This window comes from Esox lucius, chromosome 5 (assembly GCF_011004845.1).
Source record: "Esox lucius isolate fEsoLuc1 chromosome 5, fEsoLuc1.pri, whole genome shotgun sequence".
Classification (NCBI taxonomy): domain Eukaryota; kingdom Metazoa; phylum Chordata; class Actinopteri; order Esociformes; family Esocidae; genus Esox; species Esox lucius.
The window spans coordinates 946,962-968,365 of record NC_047573.1 but is presented as its reverse complement, the minus strand read 5'-3'; the positions used below and the strand labels follow the sequence as shown (position 1 = coordinate 968,365).

Below are 21,404 nucleotides of genomic sequence, written 5' to 3'. Positions count from 1 at the left end.
CCTCTAGATACTGAACAAATACACCATCAGAATTAACACTGGCCCACTTTACGATACTTCTCCTCTAGATACTGAACAAATACACCATCAGAATTAACACTGGCCCACTTTACGATACTCCTCCTCTAGATACTGAACAAATACACCATCAGAATTAACACTGGCCCACTTTACGATACTTCTCCTCTAGATACTGAACAAATACACCATCAGAATTAACACTGGCCCACTTTACGATACTCCTCCTCTAGATACTGAACAAATACACCATCAGAATTAACACTGGGCCCCATTACGACACTCCTCCTGGGTGTACTGGGCAGTACCATTGTAACACAGTGAGGCTGGAAGAACAAAGTACCTTGTAGTTGTCCACATACCGATCCTCCTTCTCCTTAGACTGGACTGCAATGGGTTTGTTTAGGTTTCTGAAAGCCAGGCAAAAATGACAGCAACAAATACTGTAATACCAATAGATGGGGCTGTCCCCAGGTCTCCAGGGTTAATGTTAATACTATAATACCAATAGATGGCGCTGTCCCCAGGTCTCCAGGGTTAATGTTAATACTATAATACCAATAGATGGCGCTGTCCCCAGGTCTCCAGGGTTAATGTTAATACTAAAATACCAATAGATGGCGCTGTCCCCAGGTCTCCAGGGTTAATGTTAATACTAAAATACCAATAGATGGTGTTGTCCCCCAGGTCTACAGGGTTAGTGTTAATAGTGTAATACCAATAGATGGCGCTGTTCCCCAGGTCTACAGGGTTAGTGTTAATAGTGTATTACCTATAGATGGCATTGTCCCCAAGGTCCAGAGTTTCACTTGTATAGTCTTTCAGGATGAAGGGGAAGACGGGGTACTGCATCAGGTCATTAAAGCTTCGCCCAGCATGCTTGTTAAGATGCGTCAGGTACTCAAAGTTACTGATCTGCCCTGAGCCCCACAGGTGTGTTAACGCTGTGATGTTGCCATACTCCAATAAGTTCGGAAGGTCAGAGGTCAGAATGTTGTGGTAGACATCGTCACGAAACTACGAGACAGGAAATAAAACACCTCGCTTCATTACATTTAAACAACTAATAGGAATCATACACTTATAAGCTTGCTGCAGTTAAGTTTTGTGCAACTTTATTCTAGCAATCAGTTTTCACACAGCTGTGTTTAAAAAAAAAAAGCAATCCTTTAGATTCTGGATGCTTCATAAGACAGTAACAAAAAATAATAGAGACACACCAAAAATAAACTATTACTATTCTTAAGCATAATCAATTGCGTGGCAGTCAATCGACCCTACCTTGGTTGTATCGAAGGCGAGCAGCAGTGTTCGTCCATTGGTGAGGAAGATTTCCACAGCATTGTCTCGGAGCTGCCACCACCTCTTATGGACCTCTTTGATCTCCTCGTAAGTCCAGGAGAACGATGCAGCCTCCGTCTCCCCGTGGATACTCTGGTTGTCATGGGCATCAGCCGCGTTGTCCTCAACAAAGTACATCCCAGACTTCCCTGTAGATACAGGAGGTCAAAGATCACAGTAGGTCCCACACTTTGACATTACATTTCTCAAATTAGATAAAAGTAAATGAAAGTAAATGTCAGTCTTGCCCAGCAACAGTTCTCCTGATGTTTCTCTGGATGGAGCCACACTAAAGCAGCGTCGGGTGAATCGGATTGGTTCGCTAGTGGCCTTGTCCTTCACTGTGGAGGAGAAGGACGAGTGGGTCTTATCTTCAAATAGGAAGGACAGTGGAGCCCGTGCTGCTGGATCTGAGAGCAGAGATAGACGAACAAGATAAGAAAGCCAGTGAGGGTCAGTATATCAGAAAGCGCCATACATGCACATGCACCATAAGGATTGTAAAATAAGGGCTCTCTAGACGTGTTTCTAAAGACTCTTGTCAACAGCGGAAGATTTCTAAAATCATCCAGTTCATCTTAGAGTATGATTAGATTGCTGTCAGCCGTTAAGAAAGTATTTGTTGGGGATGGTCAAGAAATTCGGTTGGGTTTAGCGTACCATCTGGCTTACATCGGTCTTTGAGCAGGTATTCGTTGAGGATGGTCAGGGCTCAAATAGAGTACCTACAACTTACGCTGGTCTTTTTGCAGGTTGTTGTATTGGAATGTTTAGGAAATAGGGTTAGGCTACCTTCTGGCTTGCCTTGGTCTTTCAACAGGTATTTGTTGGGGATGGTCTGGGCTCAGGGAATAGGGTTAGGGTACTTTCTGAACTGCATTTTTCTTTGAGCAGGTATTTGTTGGGAAAGTTCAGGAAATAGATTTGGGCACCTTCTGGCTTGCGTCGGTCTTTGAGTAGGTATTTGTTGGGGATGGTAAGGTAACACCTCTGTAGGCGTCTCCTCTCCCTGTTGGGCCCCTCTGTTGGGTCAAGCTGCCAGGAGGTAGGGTAGGAGGCCTGGTCGTACCACACAGCACTGAAATACACATAAAATAGCATTACCATAATGTACAATGGCAATAGCATAACATAGCACTGCATAGCAGCTTTTTTTCATGGTCAAGCTGCATAGGAACAATTCTCATGGAGCATGACTTCCTCTACCTCCTTTCATTACAAAGGGGGAAACATTTTATGACTGTGATTCCCATCCCTATTGCTCACCGATCGTGTGTGAGTTGTTGCACTAGTTCCTGCCAGTGTCTAGAAGCACTCAGGTCTGTTTTGTACAGGCCCCTGATGTGCTGGATGACCTTCTTTCGCTCCATGCCTTGTCGCAGAGACACATTCTGGGTGATGTCGGCCGCAATCTTAGAGATGTCCTTGGACTTACCGTCCAAACGTTGCAGCAAACTGTGAGTGGAGAAAGACGGACAAAACAGGTTTTCAGAAATGATCAGATCATATCTGAAAATGTCAGCAGCCACAGGAAGTCAGATCCAGGCCTGGAGTCAAATGACTTATCTTTACTCACCCCTGCTGTGTGTTGGACATCTTCTTCTCCCAGGCCACTTTACTGGTCTTCTCCTCCACCTCATACTTCCACTGTTCCTGGTAAAGGGAGGAGGGAGATCATAAGTCAACAGTTAACACATAGAACTTCTGGTCCTAATCCTACAAATGTCACATTCTAGGCAACTCCCCGTCCTAACCCTGATCCTGTCAGATCCTGGTCCACTCCCCGTCCTAACCCTGATCCTGTCAGATCCTGGTCAAATCCCTTTCCTAACCCTGGTCCTGTCACATCCTGGTCCTAATCCTGTTCCTATCACATATCACCATTGTGCGGGCTGGATGCATCTTTATCCCGGATGGTTGGAGGGTTGATGCATCCCGGGGGGAATTAGGATAAAGGCTACAATATTATGAAAGCTTTGAGGAGGTCTGGTTTGTCATGATATAGGGTACACATTACCTCTTTGATAGCTTTGAGGAGGTCTGGTTTGTCATGATATAGGGTACACATTACCTCTTTGATAGCTTTGAGGAGGTCTGGTTTGTCATGATATAGGGTACACATTACCTCTTTGATAGCTTTGAGGAGGTCTGGTTTGTCATGATATAGGGTACACATTACCTCTTTGATAGCTTTGAGGAGGTCTGGTTTGTGTGGTGCGCTGGGTGGGATGCAGCGGTGGCCACATAGCTTCAGTGAAGTCATGAATCCACCCACAGCAGTCTGCTCCTCTTTGGTCAGGGCGTCCTGGTGGTCATGCAGCATCTCGTACAGATGCATGGTCAGTTTGGGACCGTGCTGAGGAGACACATGGGATTACAAAAGGGTCAGGTAGACAATGTGGGTGTTTGGGATTGATTTGTCAACTGTCTATATGGTGGTCACAGCTCCCGATGCCTCCTCCTCTGTCCTGATCCCTCCTTTCACCATCGGCCTCAGAACCCTCTGTCTCAATCTGAAGATCAAACATAGGTGACCCGTGACCTCTCACCTCTAAACCTGGGCTGAGGCATTCCCTGAGGATGTCAGGGTGAGCAGGGTCAAACACAAAATCCAGGGCCTCCTTCCTGTAGCTAATAGGTTGTGAAGGTGAGAGGGTGTAGACCAGCAGGCGGCCAATCTGAACCCTGAAGGTGTCTCGACAGGACCAAAGGATCCTCTTCCACTGCTGCCTGGGGGCCCCACTACGACCCGAACTGCCCTGTGAGGAACACCAGTAACTACACATTACAATAAACCACCACATTACAATAAACCACCACATTACAATAAACCCAGAGCCATCAATTAACAACGCAAAAAGAATAGAAGACAAAAACAGGTTGGTAATGATTCTGTTTCAACTGAGCACATTTAGAAAGCATACTGAATGTCTGATTTGAAAAGTAACGGCAACCCACTCTGGCAGTCAGAGGGGAGGGGCCTCAGAAGGAGACAAGGACATGAGGAATCTGGACAACAGACCACACTGACCAGGCTGATCTTGATCCCCTCCATCATCAGCCTGAGGATCTCCTTCTGGAAGCTTTTCATGTTGGCTGGGGGGAGGGGGAAGGGGAGGGGGGCTTGGCCTGAGGAGCTGGAAGTGGAGCTGTTTTCATCGGGGGTGTGGTCTACAGGGTCAGGGGTCAGGTGGTGGTCAGGTGAGTCGGGGAAGTTCAGCAGGTCATAGAAGTCTTGCCTTTCTTCTGTGGAGGAGGAAGATGATTGGGAACAGGAGAGACAGGATTTATTAATCAAAATGAAAAGACAAAACAAAATCCTGCAACAATGGAGATAAAACAAAGACAGTTCCAATACCCAGTTGATCAGTGATACATGAGACAAGTGTATTACCACATTAACCATGATAGACAAGACAAGTGTATTACCACATTTACCATGATAGACAAGACAGGTGTATTACCATATTAACCATAATAGACAAGACAAGTGTATTACCACATTAACCATGATAGACAAGACAAGTGTATTACCACATTTACCATGATAGACAAGACAGGTGTATTACCATATTAACCATGATAGACAAGACAAGTGTATTACCATGATAGACAAGACAGGTGTATTACCATATTAACCATGATAGACAAGACAAGTGTATTACCATGATAGACAAGACAGGTGTATTACCATATTAACCATGATAGACAAGACAGGTGTATTACCATATTAACCATGATAGACAAGACAAGTGTATTACCATGACAGACAAGACAGGTGTATTACCACATTTACTATGATAGACAAGACAGGTGTATTACCATATTAACCATGATAGACAAGACCGGTGTATTACCACATTTACCATGATAGACGAGACAGGTGTATTACCATATTAACCATGATAGACAAGACAGGTGTATTACCATATTAACCATGATAGACAAGACAGGTGTATTACCACATTTACCATGATAGACAAGACAGGTGTATTACCATATTTACCATGATAGATGAGACAGGTGTATTACCATATTTACCATGATAGATGAGACAGGTGTATTACCATATTTACCATGATAGATGAGACAGGTGTATTACCACATTTACCATGATGGACAAGACAGGTGTATTACCATATTCACCATGATAGATGAGACAGTTGTATTACCACATTTACCATGATAGATGAGCCTGTTGACAGCCAACACAACCAGTCTCTGCAGCCGTTGTATAAACTCTGTCTCAGATGCTCTGATAGGGTTCTCCTGACTCATCCGTCGTTGCATCATCTGGCTGAGCTCATCACTGGCCACAGAACGCATCCTCATGAGCAGGCTGTCAGACTGGATGAGGGAGAACCGACGACCACCTGGGAGACCAGAATGCATGCAAACACAAGTTCATGTTTCAATTTTAAGGAAGTGCCTACATGGCATGTTAGCACCTTATGTTAGCATTCATTAGTCTCCACGGCATCTTAGAAAGATCACATCTTCAAACAGGTTAGAGTGAAACACACACACCCATCCACACAAAAGGGCAACAGCAATCCCAATAGAGTACTGGGCAAGATAGAGTCAGTCTACTGCCCAGAAAACTGAAGGAGTAGTTCACTGGAGAGAGACAAAACATTTCCCAGGGTTAGAATGGGAATAATGTTCTCCTGATAGAGAAGGACAGAGGAAGCACTGTCCAGTCTATCAATGTCTATGGTTCTCAGCAGGGAGGTGTCCCAGCATGTCTACCTGAATCACAAGGGAACACATAGGAGGTGGTGGCAGTGGGGGAGGGGACGGGGGAGGTCTCAGACAGGAAGCAGAAGGGGGAAGGCAGGGGTATCTGTCCGTACGAACAGTAATGTTGCCGTGGAATTCTGGGAATGATGTTGTCTCTCATAGCCATGGAACCTTGGGTTTAGGAAGAAAACACAGGTAAGATGGTGGAATTGTAACAGGTGACAGGGTGGTGGTGTAACAGGTGAGATGGAGGGGGTGTAACAGGTGACAGGGTGGGGGTGTAACAGGTGAGATGGAGGGGGTGTAACAGGTGAGATGGAGGGGGTGTAACAGGTGAGATGGAGGGGGTGTAACAGGTGAGATGGGGGGGGTGTAACAGGTGAGATGGAGGGGGTGTAACAGGTGAGATGGAGGGGGTGTAACAGGTGAGATGGAGGGGGTGTAACAGGTGAGATGGAGGGGGTGTAACAGGTGAGATGGAGGGAGTGTAACAGGTGAGATGGGGGGGGTGTAACAGGTGAGATGGAGGGGGTGTAACAGGTGAGATGGAGGGGGTGTAACAGGTGAGATGGAGGGAGTGTAACAGGTGAGATGGAGGGGGTGTAACAGGTGAGATGGAGGGAGTGTAACAGGTGAGATGGAGGGAGTGTAACAGGTGAGATGGAGGGGGTGTAACAGGTGAGATGGTACTGACTGACAATGGGTTTTCTCTCACCTGCAATGCTCTTGCGTTTCTGATAGATGGCTTGTTGAGGAGTGGTGGAGACATTCACAGAACCACTCAGCTTCTGAGGGTCCTGATTGGCTGTTGTTTTTATGAACTCAATAGCTGATTGGAGGACACGGAACTGAAGAGCCACTGCCATCTCTACATTATGAGAGAGAAACCTAATGTAGTTACAGTTATACCAAAAGAACAAATTTAAAACACTTATACTGCCTGAACATGTTAATAACCCAAACATACCACCTGAACAGGTTTATAACACAGTTATAACAGCTGAACAGGTTTATACCAGTTATACCAGCTAAACAGGTTTATACCAGTTATACCAGCTAAACAGGTTTATAGAACTGTTATACCAGCTAAACAGGTTTATAGAATTGTTATAGCAGCTGAACATGTTTATAACACAGTTACACCAACTGAACAGATATAAAACAGCTCAACTAGTTCTAGGTAGCAAATGTGGCACATGGATCAAATGTGGTCTGTGAACAGATCTTATTTGTTATTAATAACAGCCCACCCTGAGTGCGTCTCATCTTGGAGGTCTGCAGGAAGCCTAGGAGAGTGATGAGATCCTCTATGATCCTGAAGTACTGGGAGCCAGAAGAAGAACAGGAGTGGATAGTCACTGCAACCAACAGCTGCTGGATATCAACCACTAACAGCTTGTAGTCATTTAGAGGGATGCTAAGGGGAAAAAAGAATGGAATTTAGAGACAGAGAGACAGAGACAGAGAGAGAGAGGAGGGGGGATAATGTAATGTTCAGCATCTGGGTGTCACACCTATGGTGTGAAAGGTCATTCCACTACTAGAGCACATCATATTAAAGCAGCCCTTACCTGTGTTCCATGCCGTTGAGAGTAGACAGGGTATTGAAGAGGACATAGAGGAGGCCGTGGTCCAGCAGGACATCGGCCAGTTTGGGACAGGCGTTGACCAGCTGCAGGAACATGCAGAGCAGATTGTGGACCAGACTGTTCTCATAGAGGCTGTTCTCCAGAAGACCCAAAACTGGGATGATGCAGCGCTTCCTGAATGGACTGATGCTGTCCATGTCCTCCAGGTCTAGACTGAACAACAACAACCATGTCAGCATGGTGTCCAGAAGACCTACAACCATAACACCAGACCTATGACCTTTAACCCAGAACCAGTACTTACTCCTCCTCCAGGCCAACGGGCCGTCCAAACAACATCTCCAGGAAGACCTCCACCAGACCATGACTCCCATGGTGAAGGTATAGCTGATTGGCTAGGAGACTGAAGCCATGGTTCTTCAGGAACTTCTCCTTTTGCTCCTTAAACGCTCGGCTGAAGTAGGCATCCAGGAGCTGTAAGATCAGAGGAAAGGGAGAAGAGAGGAAAAGGCATTGTTTTAGAAAATACAAACAGTTCCTGCCGATCCCAGACCATCATCTTCAGACGTACTGAAACTACGGGACAAACCTGGTATCAGACACCCTGTACTAACCTTCATAACCCCCTGCTGTATGAAGGGGGATGGATGGTTGACCAGCACGATCAGAGCCTCCGGTTGGATCAGTTTGTCCATCACCTCCTCCAGCATCAGGTCAGGCAGTAGCAGCAGAACTCCCCTCAGGAGGTCATATAGACCACAGCAGATCAACACCAGGCAGTCCTGTCCACTGCACCTTCAATGTAATACCATAAAACACTATTATAAATCATGTTAATATGAACACCAGGCAGTCCTATCTACTGAAACTTCAATGTAATACTATAGTACTATACAGACTCTGGATTTAGCCGTTGAAAAGCAGTGTGTAATGACGCAGGGTTGCCTGGGCGACCAGTGCTCTATCCAACAGCAGACACTTCCTGTCAGGGGTTTATCAATGTTTGCCTTGAACAGGGGTAGGGGACAGGCCTCACTCGTCTGATCGGAGTGACACGGACGGCCAGACAAGACCCACAAAGCCTGGCTCTGTCAACACCACAGGCTTTAGGAGCACATAGACACACTGACAACATGGATACAGCTTCAAATATTACAATATGTGTTAATATAGCTTTATGCAGGCCAGGACCACAGCAGCACCTTGATGAAAGCAGAGACGCTCTCCTACACAGAGAACAATCAGAGAGAGTCAGAGAGAAAGAGAAAGTCAAACTGTAGAGTCAGTACCTGTCGCTAGATAGTGTAGAGTCAGTACCTGTCGTTAGATAGTGTATCGTACTGTATAGTCAGTACCCGTCGCTAGATAGTGTATCGTACTGTAGAGTAAGTATCCGTCGCTAGATAGTGTATCGTACTGTAGAGCCAGTACCTGTGATAAGACAATGTATTGTACTGTAGAGTCAGTACCTGTCGTTAGATAGTGTATCGTACTGTAGAGTCAGTACCGGTGATAAGACAATGTATCGTACTGTAGAGTCAGTACCTGTCGTTAGATAGTGTATCGTACTGTAGAGTCAGTACCGGTGATAAGACAATGTATCGTACTGTAGAGTCTGTACCTGTCGTTACCTGTCGTTAGATAGTGTATCGTACTGTAGAGTCAGTACCGGTGATAAGACAATGTATCGTACTGTAGAGTCTGTACCTGTCGTTAGATAGTATAGAGTCAATACCTGTCATTAGATAGTGTATCGTACTGTAGAGTCAGTACCTGTTGTTAGATAGTTTATCGTACTGTAGAGTCAGTACCTGTTGTTAGATAGTGTATCGTACTGTAGAGTCAGTACCTGTTGTTAGATAGTTTATCATACTGTAGAGTCAGTACCTGTTGTTAGATAGTGTATCGTACTGTAGAGTCAGTACCGGTGATAAGACAATGTATCGTACTGTAGAGTCTGTACCTGTCATTAGATAGTGTAGAGTCAGTACCTGTCATTAGATAGTGTATCGTACTGTAGAGTCAGTACCTGTCGTTAGATAGTTTATCGTACTGTAGAGTCAGTACCTGTGATAAGACAATGTATCGTACTGTAGAGTCTGTACCTGTCGTTGTTGGAGTCTTTGCTGTAGGACTTTTCATAACCTGGAGAGTATGTGTAGCTTTCCCAGTCCTCCGGTAGTGTCGCTCGGTCAGCCACGCTCGGCCAACGGCCTAGGACCAGGGAGCCGTTCTGGGCAGGGAAGGCCAAACCCAAGCTACATGAAGGAAAGAACCGAATTGGACGTAACATTTAATACCACTCTATAGGGGACAGGGTGTAAGAAGACAACTCTATAGGGGACAGGGTGTAAGAAGACCACTATATAGGGGACAGGGTGTAAGAAGACCACTATATAGGGGACAGGGTGTAAGAAGACCACTATATAGGGGACAGGGTGTAAGAAGACCACTATATAGGGGACAGGGTGTAAGAAGACCACTATATAAGGGACAGGGTGTAAGAAGACCACTATATAAGGGACAGGGTGTATCAAGACCACTATATAGGGGACAGGGTGCCATTTGGGACATTAACCTGGCCAGGTTGGAGGTGCTCCTCTGGAATGATGCAATCCCTTTCAGACTGTCTGGTCTCCGCGGCGCCTCATCGGTGGCCCAATCAAACCTGTCGTCAGACTCGGCCCCACCCACGCTGCCCTCTGCCCCACCCAAGCTGCCCTCTGCCCCACCCACGCTGCCCTCTGCCCCACCCACGCTGCCCTCTGCCCCACCCACGCTGCCCTCTGCCCCACCCACGCTGCCCTCTGTCAGACTATCTACCTCACCCGAATCCTCCTCTACGTCACCCCCCTCCCCCGCCTCTACGTCACCCCTCTCCTCCCCCTCCACATCCCACCTATCCTCCCCCTCCACGTCTCCCCCCTCAACTTCCTCAATGCTGACAGAAGGGGTGCGTGCTGCTTCCCTCCCCTCTCGGGAGTCACAGATGGTTTTCACTGACTCGCAGCTCGATAGGAGCTGCTCTTCTCCTCCTCCGCTTCTCTTCAGGGTCTCTGTGCTACCGAGTTCGCGGTGAGGAGGAAAGGTTGCGCCCTCTCTCTCCTGCTCATCTCTGGTGCCTCCAGCCTCAGCATGCCCCAGACGGTGGCTGAGATGTGGGGAGGAGTGGGGGGAGGGTCCCTGGCTGGGGGGGCGGACAGCCTGGTCCTCTGCAGTCTGCTGTGTCGGCTCAGGGAGGGGGGCACCTGCACAGGGAAACATTAGTTTAAAGGGGGCCGGAAGCCTAGAGCATCTGACCAATAAAAAAGGTAAAACATATGTTGTTCTGTCCTTGAGCAAGGCAGTTAATCCTAAGGTCATGGCTGTGTATGAGCAAGGGTTCTCATAAATGTACATGGTGAAAATGATAATATTAATAATTATGTAAAATAGTTACACATAAAATCTTCACACTTTTGTACTGCCCTTCAAATGGACAAAGCTAATATACATTTTGTTATTGGGAAGTGTTTAAGGGGCTAAAGTGCTAATGGGAAGAGAAGTATGGTCACCTTCAGGGGGTGGAGCCTGGGAGAATCCACTAGGGGACAGAGACGCCACAGAGCTGCCAGTTGACCTCCCCCCCCCGCTGCTCTGCATCTGATACATAATAGACTTCACCTTCTCCTGGTACAAATTACCATCTGAGGGACACAAAAACAATTCAGATGAAGGATGTGGCAGACTGGATAAAGAAAAACACATACTTCCAAGAGACCAAAACACAATGTGCCAATAGAACATCCACATCCCCATTAACCTGTTCCCAGTGTGTCAGGATGCACAGCTGTGAGAATAGCAGTCCAAAAACCTCCCTAAATATTTAGAGCTATGCACTAGGCTAATTTTTTTTAGAATAATAATTTCAATATCTTGACAAAAAATCTTTAGTAAAACTCATCCATTCAAATACTTCAAAGTAAACATAAAAACATACAGTCTTCAGTATTCTTGAAGTGTCTAACTATGTTGCCGAGATAATATAGTTGTGTCTAACTATGTGCAGAGATAATATAAACTCACCTAAAGGATTATTAGGAACACCACACTTCTACTGTGTTTGACCCCCTTTCGCCTTCAGAACTGCCTTAATTCTACGTGGCATTGATTCAACAAGGTGCTGAAAGCATTCTTTAGAAATGTTGGCCCATATAGATAGGATAGCATCTTGCAGTTGATGGAGATTTGTGGGATGCACATCCAGGGCACGAAGCTCCCGTTCCAACACATCCCAAAGATGCTCTATTGGGTTGAGATCTGGTGACTGTGGGGGCCATTTCAGTACAGTGGACTCATTGTCATGTTCAAGAAACCAATTTGAAATTATTCGAGCTTTGTGACATGGTGCATTATCCTGCTGGAAGTAGCCATCAGAGGATGGGTACATGGTGGTCATAAAGGGATGGACATGGTCAGAGACAATGCTCTGGTAGGCCGTGGCATTTAAACAATGCCCAATTGGCACTAAGGGGCCTAAAGTGTGCCAAGAAAACATCCCCCTCACCATTACACCACCACCAGCAGCCTGCACAGTGGTAACAAGGCATGATGGATCCATGTTCTCATTCTGTTTACGCCAAATTCTGACTCTACCATCTGAATGTCTCAACAGAAATCGAGACTCATCAGACCAGGCAACATTCTTCCAGTCTTCAACTGTCCAATTTTGGTGAGCTCGTGCAAATTGTAGCCTCTTTTTCCTATTTGTAGTGGAGATGAGTGGTACCCGGTGGGGTCTTCTGCTGTTGTAGCCCATCTGCCTCAAGGTTGTGTGTGTTGTGGCTTCACAAATGCTTTGCTGCATACCTCGGTTGTAACGAGTGGTTATTTCAGTCAAAGTTCTCTTCTATCAGCTTGAATCAGTCAGCCCATTCTCCTCTGACCTCTAGCATCAACAAGGCATTTTCGCCCACAGGACTGCTGCATACTGGATGTTTTTCCCTTTTCACACCATTCTTTGTAAACCCTAAAAATGGTTGTGCGTGAAAATCCCAGTAACTGAGCAAATTGTGAAATACTCAGACCGGCCCGCCTGGCACCAACAACCATGCCACGCTCAAAATTGCTTAAATCACCTTTCTTTCCCATTCTGACATTCAGTTTGGAGTTCAGGAGATTGTCTTCAGGAGCACACCCCTAAATGCATTGAAGCAACTGCCATGTGACTGGTTGATTAGATAATTGCATTAATGAGAAATTAAACAGGTGTTCCTAATAATCCTTTAGGTGAGTGTAGTTGTGTCTAACTATGTGCAGAGATAATATAGATGTGTCTAACTATGTGCAGAGATAATATAGATGTGTCTAACTATGTGCAGAGATAATATAGATGTGTCTAACTATGTGCAGAGATAATATAGATGTGTCTAACTATGTGCAGAGATAATATAGATGTGTCTAACTATGTGCAGAGATAATATAGATGTGTCTATGTGCAGAGATAATATAGATGTGTCTATGTCCAGAGATAATATAGATGTGTCTAACTATGTGCAGAGATAATATAGATGTGTCTAACTATGTGCAGAGATAATATAGATGTGTCTAACTACAATGAGGAAAAACATTATTTGATTCCTTTGCTGATTACGTTTGCCCACTGACAAAGAAATGATCAGTCTATAATTTTAATGGTAGGTTTATTTGAACAGCGAGAGACAGAATAACAACAAAAAAACCTGTCCACAGAAGCAATAAATCAGATTCCAAACGCTCCACCATGGCCAAGACCAAAGAGATGTCCAAGGATGGCAGGGACAAGATTGTAGACCTACACAAAGCTGGAATGGGCTACAAGACCATCGCAAAGCAGCTTGGTGAGAAGGTGACAACAGTTGGTGCAATTATTTGCAAATGGAAGAAACATAAAAGAACTGTCAATCTCTCTCAGTCTGGGGCTCCACGCAAGATCTCCCCTCGTGGAGTTGCAATGATCATAAGGACAGTGAGGAATCAGCCCAGAACTACACGGTAGGATCTTGTCAGTGATCTTAAGGCAGCTGGGACCATAGTCACCAAAAAATCAATTGGTAACACACTATGCCGCGAAGGACTGAAATCCCGCAGCGCCCACAAGGTCCCACTGCTCAAGAAAGCACATGTATAGGCTGTCTGAAGTTTGCCAATTGAACATCTGAATGATTCAGACGAGAATTGGGTGAAAGTGTTGTGGTCAGATGAGACCATAATCGAGCTCTTTGGCATCAACTCAACTCGCTGTGTTTGGAGGAGGAATGCTGCCTACGACCAAGAACACCATCCCACCGACAAACATGGAGGTGGAAACATTATGCTTTGGGGGTGTTTTTCTGCTAAGGGGACAGGACAACTTCACTGCATCAACGGATGGTGGGCGGGGCCATGTACCGTCAAATCTTGGGTGAGAAACTCCTTCCCTCAGCCAGGGCATTGAAAATGGGTCGTGGATCGGTATTCCAGCATGACAATGACCCCAAACACACAACCAAGGTAACAAAGGAGTGGCAGAAAAAGAAGCACATTAAGGTCCTGGAGTGGCCTAGCCAGTCTCCAGACCTTAACCCCATAGAAAATCTGTGGAGGGAGCTGAAGGTTCTAGTTTACAAACGTCAGCCTCGAAACCTTAATGACTTGGAGAATATCTGCAAAGAGGAGTGGGACAAAATGCCTCCTGAGATGTGTGCAAACCTCGTGGCCAACAACAAGAAACATCTGACCTCTGATTTCCAAGTACTACATCATGTTTTGCACCAATTAAAATGCAAATAAATTTATAACATTTTTGACATGCGTTTTTCTGGATTTCTTTCTTGTTATTCTGTCTCTCACTCTTCAAATTAACCTACCATTAAAACTATAGACTGATAAAAAAAAATTCAGTGGGTAAATGTACAAAATCAGCAGGGGATCAAATAATTATCCTCCCCACTGTATGTGCAGTGATAATATACGTGTTTACCTATGTGCAGTGATAATATACGTGTTTACCTATGTGCAGTGATAATATACGTGTTTACCTATGTGCAGTGATAATATACGTGTTTACCTATGTGCAGTGATAATATACGTGTTTACCTATGTGCAGTGATAATATACGTGTTTACCTATGTGCAGTGATAATATACGTGTTTACCTATGTGCAGTGATAATATACGTGTTTACCTATGTGCAGTGATAATATACGTGTTTACCTATGTGCAGTGATAATATACGTGTTTACCTATGTGCAGTGATAATATACGTGTTTACCTATGTGCAGTGATAATATACGTGTTTACCTATGTGCAGTGATAATATACGTGTTTACCTATGTGCAGTGAGAAGTAGAAGCTGGTAGGGGTATGACACACGTAGGTGTTAGTGGGCGGGTGTACGGCAAGCAGAAAGTTGTAGACCAATCGGAGGAGATCTAGGTCCGGAGGGGAACCCAACACTTCCTGGATGATCTTAACGAAGGACAGACAGACTTCCTGAGGGATGGAGGTCAGGTGCTGGTCCCGGTGCTCCTGAGAAAAACACACATTACCTGTTTAAATCATCTTGACTCTCCAGTTAGTCCGGAAAGACTTGGGGATCAAAACATTCCTGCATAATGATTTTTTTAAATTTGAAAGTGAGTTTTGGAGATGCTCTAACCCAGTCATCTAGCCATCACAATTTGGCCCTTATCAAAGTCACTCAGATCCTTATTCTTGCCCATTTTTCCTGCTTCTAACACATCAACTTCGAGGACAGAATGTTCACTTGCTGCCTAATTATATCCCACCCACTGACAGGTGCCATGATATTGAGATTATCAGTGTTATTCACTTCACCTGTCAGTGGTCATAATGTTATGGCTGGTATAATGTTATGGCCAATATGTTAAGTCTGATACAAAGTTAAGGCCAGTATAACGTTAAGGCTGGTATATATTCTGTGAGAAGGAATCTGTGTTTAGTGTAGCATTTCAATTATAAGGTTGGTACCTGTAGGACCTGACAGGTGAGCAGGAAGCGGTGGACCACCTGGGCTCTGAGAAACTGCTTGATGTTGAACACCTGCCAGGGGTGGTGAACCCGGATCAGAACCTCCAGGGCTGCTAGTAACATCTCCCACACGCCAGACTGATGATGAGAGTGAAACAAAGAATATAGATAGAATATAGTACAACAACATTCTAACACAAGTCTGAACACAGCAGTGATTGTGTTTGAGTGTGCATTGGTCTCTCTACCTGAGCCTTGGCCCAGATCTTCCAGTCCAGCAGAATGTCGGAAAGGAGTTTGATGTCTTGGATCACAGCCGTGGACTCTGTGTCCAGTCGGAACTGCCCGTTTTCCCTTAGAGTTAGAACTGGACCGCTACAGCAACCGTCTAGCAGGGTCTACAGACAGACATAGACAGGGTCATGTACTGACACACAAAAGACTGCAGGACAGGACCAGAATCACTGACACGGACCTCCGTCACTGAGAGTGGGCTGAATCACTGACACGGACCAGAATCACTGACACGGACTAGAATCACTGACACGGACTAGAATCACTGACACGGACCTCCGTCACTGAGAGTGGGCTGAATCACTGACACGGACCAGAATCACTGACACGGACCAGAATCACTGACACAGACCTCCGTCACTGAGAGTGGGCTGAATCACTGACACGGACCAGAATCACTGACACGGACTAGAATCACTGACACGGACTAGAATCACTGACACGGACCTCCGTCACTGAGAGTGGGCTGAATCACTGACACGGACCAGAATCACTGACACGGACCAGAATCACTGACACAGACCTCCGTCACTGAGAGTGGGCTGAATCACTGAAACGGACCAGAATCACTGACACGGACCAGAATCACTGACACGGACCTCCGTCACTGAGAGTGGGCTGAATCACTGACACGGACCAGAATCACTGACACGGACCAGAATCACTGACACGGACCAGAATCACTGACACGGACCTCCGTCACTGAGAGTGGGCTGAATCACTGACACGGACCATAATCACTGACACGGACCAGAATCACTGACACGGACCTCCGTCACAGAGTGGGCTGAATCACTGACACGGACTAGAATCACTGACACGGACCAGAATCACTGACACGGACCAGAATCACTGAGAGTGGGCTGAATCACTGACAGGGACCAGAATCACTGAGAGTGGGCTGAATCACTGACAGGGACCAGAATCACTGACACGGACCTCAATCACAGTCATGGAACTAAAACATGAATTCCTCTGTGTCAAATTACACAACAACAGCAAACCACATTTCTAAAGCATTAAGACATCTGGACCTTAGCTCTAAACACAGATCAAAGATCTCTTCCTATTACTACTTACTATAAGCACTTAATTACTGCAATTACTGCATTATTCATCATTACTACTGTATAACAATACTACAATTACTATATTACTACTGTATAACAATAATACAATTACTATATTACTACTGTATAACAATACTACAATTACTATATTACATTACTTAATGTGTTACAATCAGACCGTTAACCATCTGTGTCTACATATCTGTCTGTGTCCCTAACTCACCCTGACCCACCACGACCCCACGACTCACCCTGACCCACCACGACCCCACGACTCACCCTGACCCACCACGACCCCACGACTCACCCTGACCCACCACGACCCCACGACTCACCCTGACCCACCACGACCCCACGACTCACCCTGACCCACCACGACCCCACGACTCACCCTGACCCACCACGACCCCACGACTCACCCTGATCCACCACGACCCCACGACTCACCCTGATCCACCACGACCCCACGACTCACCCTGACCCACCACGACCCCACGACTCACCCTGACCCACCACAACCCCACGACCCCCCAACTCACCCTGACCCACCACGACCCCACGACCCCCCAACTCACCCTGACCCACCACGACCCCACGACACCCCGACTCACCCTGACCCACCACGACCCCACGACCCCCCGACTCACCCTGACCCACCACGACCCCCCGACCACCCCCGACTTATCCAGACCCTAACCCCTTGATCACCTTGAGAATGTGGTATCCCACGATGCACTTGGATTTGATGAGGACCTGGTGTATCATAGAGTAACCATGGTAACAGTCCATCTCGTTAATACGGTGCTGATTGTGCTTGGATAGCAAGAGGAGCACCTGTACAAAGACAAACATACAAAATCTTTAGAATGGACATTTGGATACAAGCAACATCAATAATAACTGAGACTGAGCAGACAATAAGGTCTCTCTGCACTTGTTAATTAACCAGACATGCAGAAATGTAGGAACCCCCCAAACCTTTGGAATCAAATTGTATTTATTTTTAGCAACAGTTTGAGAAACTATAATAATGTACACATCTCTGTATACCTTTTATCAATCTAGACAGACAGAATGTAATGTTTAGCAACATTTTATGTAAATGAAGGTAGTTATAAAAGATAATAGTCAGTAGTTATGTAATGTTATTATGATATGTTATGCAATATAATACTGTAATGTAATGTATTGTTGACAGGTTGTCATGCAGTGTAAAGTTCCGTAATGTAATACACTGCTCCAAAAATTAAGGGAACACTTAAATTAAACACGGGGTCTCGATGAACGAAATATATTAAAGATCCTAATCATTAATGTACGTTGTGTAATACGATGAGAACAAAATGACGTAACAACGGTCAGTTGAAACCAAAACCACCATCCGATTGAGGGATGGATTCTATGGAGCCAAATTGGGCTCAAATGTATTGACCGTAAGAAAAGAAAAACGGAACTGTAAAAGTATTTTTTGAAAATAAAAACAAGCCAGGTAAACAACAAATGTATCTTTCGAAAAAAAGTAATTCAATCATGAAAAAAATGTATTGAAACATGGTAAAAGGGTATGCTTAACTCATTAAATGGATTTATGTCCAATCTTAAAGATTCTTTGTTCAAACACGTTTTCACGCTCCCTTCTTGCGATTACAATTCTTCTCACCTTCGTTCGAGTCGTCTTTTCCTAAGACCAAGTTTTGAGTCTCTATTGGTGTGGAGGCGGAGAGAAGTTCAAGAATTGTATAAGGATTGCTAGGCTAAATGTGTAATTTTAAACAGAATTGTTATGTCATAAGTTCTGCCATGAGAGACTACAAAAATAATGAAGTGTTGTTCACAGGTTGCATCGACGTCTCTGTTGCCATGGTCACAGACACAGATATTAATGATACTGATGAGAATGCGCTGCAGATACCGCCTCATGCTAGCAGTAGTGACCAGCAGTGACAACATTAGAGAAGAATCAATCAGGAAGGATAAGGAGAGAGCAATTGTCTGTGGCCACCACCTGCAAAACCACTCTCTTTTTGGGGGTTGTCTTGCCGTTTTCTCTCCAGTGTGCCTGTTGTCATTTTCATTTGCACCAAAACACTGATTCATAATCGCTAAAGCTTCCTAACTGGACAGATTGATATCCCTGAAGTTTAATTAACTTGATGTTAGACTGTGATGATTACGTGTTCCCTTAATTTTTTGAGCAGTGTATAGTGTTATGGAATGTTAGGTAATAAAAAGTTCTGTAATGTTGTAATATAATGTAAGGTGGTATACAATATATTGATTAATAAAGGTCAAATTAACTCTGTTCACCTGCAGGGCTAGGGCCTGTGTCTGTTCATTGACACTCAACTCCACCGCCTGGAAAGACAGGCAGAGAGAGGGAGACGGGCAGAGAGAGGGAGACGGGCAGAGAGAGGGAGACGGGCAGAGAGAGGGAGACGGGCAGAGAGAGGGAGAGAAAGATTGGCATAAGAAAAACAGAGGAGAACACAATCATTACTGTCATCACCGCCGTCACCATCACCACACCCATCATCACAGTTATCACCAACCCAACATCACCAGCCCCCATCAACACTCCCCCAACCCCCACCACCCCTCATCCCCACCCCCCATCAACACTCCCCCAACCCCCACTCCCCCATCAACACTCCCCCAACCCCCATTCCCTCATCACCATCATCCCCACCCCCACCACCCCCCCATCAACACTCCACCATCAACACTCCCCCCCAACCCCCACCACCCCTCATCCCCACCCCCCCATCAATACTCCCCAACCCCCACCACCCTGCATCCCCACCCCCACCACCCCTCATCCCCACTCCCCCATCAACACTCCCCCAAGCCCCATTCCCTCATCACCATCATCCCCACCCCCCATCTTCATGATCCCCACACCACCTCATCCCCACCCCCCCATCGCCATCATCCCCACCCCCACCAACCCTCATACCCACCCCCCCATCGTCATCATCCCCACCCCTCCCTTACCACCCCTCATCCACACCCCACCATCACCACCGCCCCCCAAAACCCCCCATCATCATACCCGTGCAAAGAGGAAGACGAAGGCCCCAGTTCCTCCTATATTATGTATTACGTTCTGCAGGCCCTTTGGTTCTGCAGGGGTCATGGTTCTTAGGACGTGAGTCTCCAGCACTGCAGACTGAACCTCCCTGGAGCTGAAAGGTCTCTGGGACACTGTGGTCTTAGCTGGACCCTTCTGGGACATCGTGGTCTTAGCGGGACCCTTCAGGCGAATCACTGGCTCGTAGATGGTGTAGACTCTGGGGTTGCTGGGAGTAAACACCACCGCCAGACTCTCCTATGGAAACATTTACATTATATATTACTTACTGCAGATGCTCTTATCCAGGACAAATTACAGGAGAAAATAGGTTTAACTGACCACTGTTTCACCTTGTCAGTATGAGTATTAGAACCAGTGGACTGTCAGTTGCTGACCCAATCCTCCAGCCACAGACATATAAGCCACCAATACATAAGTCCACTTCTACAATGCTGAGAAATACTGACAAACAAACACTGAATTCTCCAACTTCGTTTAAATCTCCAGTTTAGCAGCATTTTGGTTTTCCAGTAAACTACAACAGTTATTGTTTTATCAACAAACTGTCTCTACTATGTTGCCACTACTGGAGGGAAGTAGCCAACATCTGCCAGCACCTGAAACCTGTTGAGACATCTGCCAGTAGCCCAAACCGGTTGACACATCTGCCGACATCATCGTAGTATCAACATGCCCGGAGCAAAAGGGAAATGCAAAGAAACAACTAATATTTGCCTCCCCAGGGCACTGAAACAGCCCTCAGCCTGGACAGGCTAAACAGATGACAAGAACAATGTGTGTGCCTGGACATACGTGGTAGAGAATAGTTTCACCCCATAACCTTATTTCAGCAGGCAGGTGGAACCCACACAATATCATTGCAAAACAATGTTTGTGCCATGTCTGTCCATTGCACAGGCTTCCCCAAAGGGAAAGACATGACCAGGCTTACTGTGAGAGCAGCTGTATCCACACCCTCGTCCTTCATCAGCAGCTCTCTGACCGTTTCACACTTCAACATCTCAGTCGTGACCTGTTTTGAGAAGCTCCCACTGGGCTGGCCGTACTTGCAGGGCATGATGGACGTGAGGTCAGGACCAGAGGCATACAGGTGGAAAGCCTCCTCTGAGCCAATACGAGAGCCTAGAATCACAGAGACACACACACACAGATACACACACACAGAGACACACACACAGAGACACACACACAGATACACACACACAGATACACACACACACACAGACAGGAATTTGTTATTGTTGTTGTAATGCCAGGTTTACCCTGAAAATAA

The 21,404-nt window shown here is 45.9% G+C and overlaps 1 protein-coding gene across 1 annotated transcript in view; it reads right to left on the bottom strand.

Annotated features, from left to right (window-relative positions):
- lyst (lysosomal trafficking regulator) overlaps positions 1-21,404 on the bottom strand; it is a 101,419-nt gene that overhangs the window by 20,683 nt on the left and 59,332 nt on the right. Inside the window, exons 22-47 of the mRNA XM_034292354.1 lie at positions 21,063-21,253; positions 20,090-20,365; positions 19,348-19,395; positions 17,749-17,874; positions 15,925-16,074; positions 15,677-15,814; positions 15,016-15,214; positions 11,243-11,374; positions 10,267-10,936; positions 9,794-9,946; positions 8,303-8,483; positions 7,993-8,162; positions 7,671-7,901; positions 7,350-7,516; positions 6,815-6,967; positions 5,541-5,732; positions 4,391-4,605; positions 3,909-4,118; positions 3,539-3,715; positions 2,936-3,012; positions 2,626-2,814; positions 2,292-2,437; positions 1,608-1,769; positions 1,300-1,508; positions 791-1,035; positions 362-428 (exon numbers count right to left, since the gene is read on the bottom strand). Coding sequence (XP_034148245.1) covers positions 362-428; positions 791-1,035; positions 1,300-1,508; positions 1,608-1,769; positions 2,292-2,437; positions 2,626-2,814; positions 2,936-3,012; positions 3,539-3,715; positions 3,909-4,118; positions 4,391-4,605; positions 5,541-5,732; positions 6,815-6,967; positions 7,350-7,516; positions 7,671-7,901; positions 7,993-8,162; positions 8,303-8,483; positions 9,794-9,946; positions 10,267-10,936; positions 11,243-11,374; positions 15,016-15,214; positions 15,677-15,814; positions 15,925-16,074; positions 17,749-17,874; positions 19,348-19,395; positions 20,090-20,365; positions 21,063-21,253 — 4,874 coding nt within the window. The remainder of the gene's footprint in view (positions 1-361; positions 429-790; positions 1,036-1,299; positions 1,509-1,607; positions 1,770-2,291; positions 2,438-2,625; positions 2,815-2,935; positions 3,013-3,538; positions 3,716-3,908; positions 4,119-4,390; positions 4,606-5,540; positions 5,733-6,814; positions 6,968-7,349; positions 7,517-7,670; positions 7,902-7,992; positions 8,163-8,302; positions 8,484-9,793; positions 9,947-10,266; positions 10,937-11,242; positions 11,375-15,015; positions 15,215-15,676; positions 15,815-15,924; positions 16,075-17,748; positions 17,875-19,347; positions 19,396-20,089; positions 20,366-21,062; positions 21,254-21,404) is intronic.